Source organism: Octopus bimaculoides, chromosome 21, assembly GCF_046866305.1.
Source record: "Octopus bimaculoides isolate indiv1 chromosome 21, ASM4686630v1, whole genome shotgun sequence".
Taxonomy (NCBI): domain Eukaryota; kingdom Metazoa; phylum Mollusca; class Cephalopoda; order Octopoda; family Octopodidae; genus Octopus; species Octopus bimaculoides.
The window spans coordinates 1,555,926-1,565,398 of NC_142948.1; the positions used below are offsets into that span (position 1 = coordinate 1,555,926).

Consider the following 9,473-nt stretch of genomic DNA (forward strand, 5'->3'; position numbering starts at 1 on the left):
TCTATGACAACTATCATACCTTATACACTGGTGACCCATATATGGAGTGGTTGGCGTTAGGAAGGCCATCCAGCTGTAGAAACTCTGCCAGATGAGATTGGAGCCTGGTGGCCCCTACCTTAAGGTGGGATACATGTTAGAACAGAAAAGAATTTACATGTTTAATAGAAGGCTTATAAATGCACTGGTGGTTGGTAGTAGTGAGAGAGAGCATTTTGGTAGCCTCGGAAAGTACGTCATGTGAACACATTGATTAAACCTCCGCTGCATAATTTATCTATGCCAATCTGAGGCAGGATATAAAAATGTTTAAGGAAGGGTGCAACCAAAACCTCCATTACCCTACAGCTTCTGCTTTTCTTCCTCTGAAATAAAAACATCTTTAAAATCGTGCAGTGATGAGGGAAGAAAAAAAAGACAACAAGAATGATTGATTAATATTTTATTTTTCTCTGTCAGCCAAAATAGTGTTTCTCATAGACATGGGCCCTTATGAAGATTGAAAAAGAATGGGATGAATAAACTGCTATGTTCTTATAAAATTAAAAGAGTTTTAAGTTTTAAAACTTGTCCAAACCTATGATGAACAATGTAAGATTATACAGAGATAAACATCATTTTGGCTTTGAATTATCAAAAGGAAAGAGGGTGGAGTGGGGTAGGGAAAGATCTTATGGTGATGGTGGTCAGTCTCATATCTGTCAGTCTAAGAACCATTGGACCAATGTGCAATAGGGTACACAGTGTTTCTCTCATTACTAAATTTGGTGGGATTTAGGTTTCACAGAAGAAATCTAATAAGGCTGAAATAAGCCCAGAGTTGTCTTCCATAATTACTGTAAGACTCACAGTAGTCATTGAAATATATATATATATATATATATATATATATATAGAGAGAGAGAGAGAGAGAGAGAGAGAGAGAGAGAGAGAGAGAGAAATTGTATTACTAAAATTGTTTCTTTAGAATGTTTTAAAGACATTGTCTTGCAGTTCTTCCTGAATGTTTCCAGCTGGGAAATAAAAGACCACTACAGCCACTGCCCCAACACTGTTTCCAGCTTTACCAATTCCGATATACTGACTGTTTTTCCAAACCAGTTGTGTGAAGTGACCTGCAGCATAAAAATCAAAATAAATCAATAAAAATTAATCTATAAATAAAGTCGATGGATATTCTTCAAAGGCTTCTTTGCTTAAACACAGGCTGGGTCTTCATTTCCGACACAATCACAGTTCCTGGCTCCTGTGTTTCCCCAGGGGTCAAGGATGCTGTTTTTTAAATCTAAAATAAACCTCAAAATTTTGCCATTAATTCTAAAGGTCAAAGGTTACATTTGTCATAAGAGGAGGTTCATCTAAGTGAAACTAATTATGTCTCTGAACTGTAAAAAGTAAAATCTAATATACAAACTATAAATGACCAATGGCTATTTCTTAACCAAGTGGTCATTTCAACATGAGTGAGGTCACCTAGTAACTTGCAAGACAAAGTCTAGAACAAGAAAAAGGGAAAAGGAAAAAGGCTTCTTGACTAAACAGGGGGTTAGTATTTTAGAGTAGGGGGCGGCGATGGTTCTATGCCAGGTGCTGAAAGGCTGATGTATGACAGAAGGACAAATATAGGTATTTTGCTTCAGAGATAAAACGCTACCTGACATTATACAACTTGATTGACAGGCAATGGAAGACTGAGTTATGTCCCTTGTCTAAGAAGGTACCAACAAAACTTGGGCTTGTATAGAGTCAGTCGGTCAGCTAGAAATAATAGCTAAATGAAATCTCCTTGAAACAACACCCAACTGCGCAACAAGGTGCACTCCACAAATAGAGGTGTCCAACGATGAGATGATGGAGTTAACTGGACTGGCGAGTATAAACTGTATGGAATATAGAAGCTTGTTTTATGACAACACATTAACACACACACACACAAGTAAGTTATTTAAAAATGAAGAACAGATCTGTACCTGTATCCATTCGGTGTTTGTAATGAGAGAAATCAAAGTTTTTAACTTGGCTGTACCAGAGATCTGCCACTTCGGAACCTGCAAACACACAAACACATAATTCCATCATGTTGAACCATTAATCCCTCATTCCCCCCACCCCTTGCTGCCCTTGTGGAAAAATTTGAAACCATTATTAATATTATTACTAAATACACACACACACACACACACCATCACCGTCTTTATCAGTGTTTTGACAATCCACTTTTCCCGGTTTCCCTGGGTTAAACAAAAAGAAAGAGAGAAATAAAAAAACACACCTGAGAAGGCAGCCCCTTGCTTTGTCCATCTAAATACAATATTTTGACCAATTTGTTGGCCTCGGTACAACTGGCTGCTGTAAGATATGTAAGACTCTTTGGCAACAGATTCGGCCCATTTTTGTGCCATTTTACTCAACTGTTCTGAGAGGTGCAGCGGAGGGCTGTTGTGTTGGTGCCGATATTTGTTGTGAGTTTCCAGACAGTCTTTGGAAAACATGGCCAGTGTTTGTGCGACAGACTGGAAAATCTTTGGTGATTGATGCTTGAGGTTGAGTGAGGAAGTCTCAATCATGGAATTTGTGGAAGAATTAGATGGAAGAATCTTTGGTGATGGATGTGTGTGGTTGAGGGGGAGGGTTCTGGCAGAGGTATTTCTCACAGAACAACTGGATTCTGGAGAGTTTGACTGAAGATTTTCTGGTGACCCATGACTTTGGTTGAGTGAGGTTCTGGTAGGGATCTCTATCACAGAACTGCTGGAATCTTTTGTCTGAAGCAAAATAGAATAGAAAATAAGAATAGAAAAAATAAATAAATAAATAAAATAATAATAATAATAATAATAATAATAATAATAATAATTTGAAATAAATCTGGTATTTTGGTTGGGAGATTATAAACCTGTAAACAATGTCTTTATCTCTCAGTTTATCTCTCTGCCTCTTTGTTTAGTTACTAATCTATTTACCTATCTACTTAGGTGTCTATCTAACTGCTTATCTATTCATCTGTTTATTTCCCTGTCTGTCTGTCTCCATCTGACCCGCTAGAAAGAGCAGCAAAAGACTACATACCACAAAAATAGGGATAATTTCGAAAGGGAATGAAAAATAAAAACATTTACCAATCTATATTCTGTACCATGGTTTCAAGTCATTTTAGTAAGATAAAAATATACCTTACAATGGTCGAATTATCATCAGCAGAATAACCAGACAACATATAAACATGAGTCATAGGGAGCATGGCCTATGTTCATATCTGTAATTTTCCAAATTTACCGCGCATTTGCGGTTTACCTAATTGGCAGCAAATACAAAAAATGCCGATTTTCTTTCATAAATTAGCAAAAAATTTTTATCATTATTAATAAATTATAGGGTAGCAAAAAAAATTTTAGAAATTTTATTTACCACCAGTGGTCTAGCGTGAATAAAAATCAGTCAATAGACTATATATTATTCATTTAAAATACAGAGATGACTTGAAACCATGGTACAGAATATAGATTGGTAAATGTTTTTATTTTTCATTCCCTTTCGAAATTATCCCTATTTTTGTGGTATGTAGTCTTTTGCTGCTCTTTCTAGCGGGTCATATGTCCTATTATAGGCATCTCTGTATTTTAAATGAATAATATATAGTCTATTGACTGATTTTTATTCTCGCTAGACCACTGGTGGTAAATAAAATTTCTAAAATTTTTTTTTGCTACCCTATAATTTATTAATAATGATATATATATATATATATATATATATATATATATATATATATATAATGTTGATTAGTTACAGGATTCATTAGAATCTAGGCATATCAACATGTAGGATACCAGGGCTGGTTAGGTACCATAGTTCACAATGACATAAGACAACCATTGGGTGTCAGGTGTTGGTAGCCTATTGCAGGTATGTAGATAAGCAAGTACCATATCCAATTTAAACCAAAGATCTGACTCAGGATTAGTCCTTGGAGAGGCAGAGATATGAAAAGAAGAATACAAATTTACAACAGCTGTTTTGGTGGTATTTTATTGATTACATCATGGCATAAAATCCACCATCTTCAGGTAAAATTTTAAACAGGTATCAAACAGGTAAGATAATACCTTGATGATGACATATTCAACAAACAACATACTGAATCGGTGATATTTTAAAAACAGGCATTTGAATTTATAGAGAAATCAGAAGTGGTATGTGAGGAGCAAAAAGGTCAGACACTCTTTTGTTTTAAACGGGTTATCTTAATTTATGGCCACAACTTGCTGTGAAGGAATGCAAAAAACAGACAGGCTGTAGCCAAAGTACATTGCTGGGTTCATGAAAACTAAGAAGATATCTTGTCAAGAGAAAGAAAGCAGACTTTGAGGCAACAAAAAGACATAAAACTGTCAGCTTTATGTCTTTCTGCTGACAGCCGATTCTTCTATAGAATTTGTCAATAATGAGAGTGTTTCTCACCAGAGGAATTGATCTCTGACATTGCTTGCTGTGTCGGGTTATTGCAGGTTTGGTCTGGTTTATCACAGGGATCACATCTGGAAGAAAGAATGGACAGATACAGCAGGATAGTTATATGTGTATATATATATATATATATATATATCACAGAGATGTACTTGCATAGCAAGTGACCTGATCTGAGATCGTGTGCTGGAACGAAAACAATTGCAGCGTGGAAGGTGTTTATAAGCCATTTAAAATAACACACAAAGATTGTTAGATTCACTTCAACATCTAAATTTAATTTGTCAAAATATTTTCTTCGCTTTGAGACCACGACCTGTTCACTGACAAAATTATATATATATATATATATATTTCCCGTGCATTCCACACCACACCACACCATGCTATATCACACCACCACCACCACCACCACCACTCCTCTCCTCGACCAAACAACAACAGCAAACCACCCACAACTCACCAGGGTAAGACGGAGGCAAGACATTGGTGTTGTGATGACCAGAGATGTTTCCTGCTGGGTAGTAATGGGCAACTATGATGGCGTGACCGTCAGTAGTGGATGCTTGACCAATACCCATTTGTCTACTTGACCTCCACACAATTTGGCTGAAATGACCTGAAATAGAGAAACAGCAAAGGAGCAGTGACCTTGGGAGGTCATTGAAGGTAAAAGTTCATTGTGAGGGTCAGTTGTTGTGGTCAAAGTGTATTGGGTGGGGGTGGGGTGGGACTCTTTGTAACCCTGGGGTTTGGGGTTCAAACCCCGGGTGTGGCAAGCCAAATATCTCTTTTACTATGGTCACAGGTTGATTAATATCTTATGAGTGGAAAATGGGAGATGGAAACTGTGGGATGCGTGGGGAAGAAGGATTTGGACAAATCAATTCCATTTTGGGACCATAAAACTGAAAGAATACTGTCTCAAGTTTATTTCAAGGTTCAAAAGTAGTTGTATGAATGTGAGTGTGTGTGTGTGTGTGTGTGTGTGTGTGTGTGTGTGTGTGTGTGTGTGTGTGTGTGTGAGAGAGAGAGAGAGAGAGAGAGAGAGAGGGAGAGGGAGAGAGAGAGGGAGAGAGAGAGAGGGAGAGGGAGAGAGAGAGGGAGAGAGAGAGAGAGAGAGGGGGGGATGTTTACTAAAAGCGACAGAAGAGAAATATTGTTCATCTTACCACAAGTGCTTGTATCTCCTCCCTGTTCATAATTATATTGTTCCACTTCATTGTACCACTGGGCAGTCACCTCTTCACCTGGTTTACAACAAAAAACAAAAGTCAGGTCATATATTCTCACACTCTCTTCCTCTCTCCCCTTCTCTCTCCTCTTTCCCCTTCTCTCTCCTCCCTCCCCTCTTTCTGACGTTTACAAATAACCTTAATTAGTGCAATATTTTCCAGTCATTATCATAACACATACACACGCAATTAGTTGTTTAGGCTACAAGTCAAAGTAGTTAACTACCCTCAAATTACCATCTCTTGTTTTGAAACAGGAAGGCCATGTTGTGCAGTGAAGTCTTTGGAATGTCAAAAAAGATAGGATGGTCACATTTGAAATAGCTTTGATCACAAATCTGTCAAATCAAGTTTGACCTTGGCTTAAACAACATAGAGGGACGCTAATACGACAAAAGATTGCAATCAGACCCTGTAACAAAACTGATGCAATACAACCAGACAACCATAAAAAGCACCCAATGCTGCACACATCTCAGCAACATGGAGGTGCAACAAGTGATGCAGTAGAAATCTGCCTGAAACTACCAAATGGTGAATAATAATGATAATAATAATAATAATAATAATAATAATAATATGACAACAAGGTATGCAATAAGGAAGAAAGAAAAGTCGATAGATATGACAGGTTAGCTTGGGAGGTTAAGCAGTTGTGGTCGGTGAAAAAGGTGGTAGTAGTACCAATAATTGTTGGAGCCCTGGGAACAGTGGGTAAAAATCTTGAGAAGTACATGGAGCAAATAGGGGCTGCAATAAGGGTGGAGCACTTGCAGAAAACAGCACTGCTTGGAACTGCTCAAATACTCCGGAAGGTGCTCGAAAAATAAGGGGTGTTACCTTAGTTCACTGGTAGTGAACAGCTGACACCGTAGTACATCTCCAGAGTTAGAAGCTGTTCAAAGGCAATAATAATAATAATAATAACAATAATACTGACCACTGCAAATAACTGGTTTGTTACTGAGGATGACAGCTATATTTTCTCCAATTCTGATGCCTCTGATATTCCTGGAACTATGGTGAATGTATTTCATTCTGGAGAGAATCTCAGCCCATTTCTTAGCACTGTCTGACAACATTTGGCTCAAAGTGAGCTCACTCGAACCATGCCTGACTCTGTAGAAATTGTGGGCTCTCAGAGATCCTTCTTCAAGTGGACTGGGGCAGGAATAATTTTCCTGAAACAAAAATATGCTCAATTTTAATCAAAACAAAACCCAAAAAGGAACATGATGGCAGAATTCTTCTTCTTCTCCTCCTCCTCCACTGCCACCACCGGAATAATTTGTTGTGTCTATAGAGGGAAGACTGTTGAGGGCTGCCAGAAGGAGGCTCGAGGGCCAAATGCGGCCCTCGGAGCTGTGGTTGAGAACTTCTCACATAGAAGCTGTGCAAAATTGATGAGTGGTTTTCCTTTTTAGCTTACGGTGAATGTATATGTCTACATAAGGGTATATTGGTGGATACATATATTTACATGTAAGTTTGTGTATGTGTATGTATATATATATATGTATATATGTAGAAATATATATATATATATATATATATATATATATATATATATATATATGTATGTTTGTATGTATATATGTATATGCATTTATATGTGTATAGATGCATGTATATTTGTGTGTATGTATATAGGTTTGTGTGTATAGATACATGTAGATATGTATGTGTGTGTATACGTCTGTCTGTATGTATGTATGTATGTATATTTGCGTGTGTGTGTGTGTACATGTGTTTGTGCGTGTGAGTGAGTGTGCATGTGTGTCTATACCGACTGGAGTTGTTTTCCTCATCCAGCCTCATTAGATGCCAAGGGAGGCTGCATTGGTTGTGACCGGATGGTTTGACAGATGGGTGGGGTGTCACTGGATGACTGTGAGCATGTAGGATAATGGGGGGGGGGGGTAACAGGGGTGAGGCGGAGGTGAGTGGGTGTGCATGGGGGGGGGAGTAGACACTCTCACTGACAAAAAGAATTTCTCACATAAATTAGCTGCGCAAATAGAATTTTTGACAAAATAGACTCTAGGACACACAGACAGACAGATAGGCAAACACACACACACATATATAGTTACAAACAACCATACGTGTGTCTACATATATTTATATATATATATGTGTGTGTGTGTGTGTGTCTGTGTGTACACAGACATGTATATGCATATATATATATATGCATGTATGTGCATATACATACACACACATTATATATGCATTTACATACATTCATATATATGTGTGTATATATAATATACACATACATACATTTGTGTGTATGTGCATGTTATATTTACATACATATATATACATCATCATCATCATCATCATCATCGTTTAACGTCCGCTTTCCATGCTAGCATGGGTTGGACGACTTGACTGAGGACTGGTGAAACCGGATGGCAACACCAGGCTCCAATCTAAATTTGGCAGAGTTTCTACATCTGGATGCCCTTCCTAACGCCAACCACTCAGAGAGTGTAGTAGGTGCTTTTACGTGTCACCTGCACGAAGGCCAGTCAGGCGATACTGGCAACGGCCACGCTCGAAATGGTGTCTTTTATGTGCCACCCGCACAAGCCAGTCCAGGGGCACTGGCAACGATCTCGCTCGAAAATCCTACGGGAGCCAGTCAGGCGGTACTGGCAACGGCCACGCTCAAAATGGTGCATCTCATGTGCCACCCGCACAAGAGCCAGTCCAGGGGCACTGGCAATGATCTTACTTGGCTTGCCGGGTCTTCTCACGCACAGCACATTTCCAAAGGTCTCGGTCAGTAGTCATCGCCTCGGTGAGGCCCAATGTACGAAGGTCTTGCCTCACCACCTCAGCCCAGGTCTTCCTGGGCCTACCTCTTCCACGGATTCCCTCAACTGTTAGGGTGTGGCACTTTTTCACGCAGCTATCCTCATCCATTCTCACCACATGTCCATACCAGTGCAATCGTCTCTCTTGCACACCACAACTGATGCTTCTAATGTTCAGCTTTTCTCTCAAGATACTTACACTCTGACGGGTATTCACATTGACATTACACATCCAACGGAGCATACTGGCTTCATTCCTTGTGAGCTTACGTATGTCCTCAGCAGTTACAGCCCATGTTTCACTGCCATGTAGCATGGCTGTTCGTACGCATGCGTCATACAGTCTGCCTTTTACTCTGAATGAGAGTCCCTTTGTCGCCAGCAGGGGTAAGAGCTCTCTAAACTTTGCCCAGGCTATTCTTATTCTAGCAGCTACACTTTCAGCGCACCCACCCCCACTACTAACTTGGTCGCCCAGATAGCGGAAGCTATCGAATACCTCTAGTTTTTCACCCTGGAATGAAATAGAAGTTGTTTCCTGTTTGTTTACAGTCTTTATTGCACCTGAACATCTGCCACAAACAAAAACTAACTTCCTAGTTAACCTGCCTTTGATGTTGCTGCACCTCTTATGTGTCCATAAGGTACATCTTATAGAGTTATTACCTACTCCTTTTCTACATACTGAGCAGGGCCATCTACCTGAAGGGGTTTGTGTTTTATCTACCTTCCTACTTATTAGGATTTTGGTTTTAGCTAGGTTGACTCTAAGGCCCTTCAATTCTAGACCTTGCTTCCACACCTGAAACTTCTCCTCTAGTTCTGATAGTGACTCCGCAATTAGGGCAAGGTCATCAGCATAGAGGAGCTCCCAGGGGCAACTTGTCTTGAACTCCTCTGTGATTGCCTGGAGGACTATGATAAATAAGAGGGGGCTGAGGACGGAACC

The 9,473-nt window shown here is 39.2% G+C and overlaps 1 protein-coding gene across 4 annotated transcripts in view; it reads right to left on the reverse strand.

The window, feature by feature from the left end:
* Positions 1-427: 427 nt before the first annotated feature.
* Positions 428-9,473, reverse strand: part of LOC106867642 (uncharacterized) — a 13,305-nt gene continuing 4,259 nt past the window's right edge. Inside the window, exons 1-8 of one of the 4 annotated variants that reach the window (XM_089338781.1) lie at positions 8,724-9,473; positions 6,643-6,883; positions 5,640-5,717; positions 4,931-5,086; positions 4,462-4,538; positions 2,273-2,765; positions 1,971-2,048; positions 428-1,115 (exon numbers count right to left, since the gene is read on the reverse strand). The exon at positions 8,724-9,473 is cut by the window's right edge and continues 96 nt beyond it. In XM_089338781.1, coding sequence (XP_089194907.1) covers positions 964-1,115; positions 1,971-2,048; positions 2,273-2,765; positions 4,462-4,538; positions 4,931-5,086; positions 5,640-5,717; positions 6,643-6,883; positions 8,724-9,473 — 2,025 coding nt within the window. In that variant the 3' untranslated portion in view covers positions 428-963. The remainder of the gene's footprint in view (positions 1,116-1,970; positions 2,049-2,272; positions 2,766-4,461; positions 4,539-4,930; positions 5,087-5,639; positions 5,718-6,642; positions 6,884-8,723) is intronic. The other 3 variants (XM_089338784.1, XM_089338783.1, XM_089338782.1) reach the window with 3 other exon arrangements.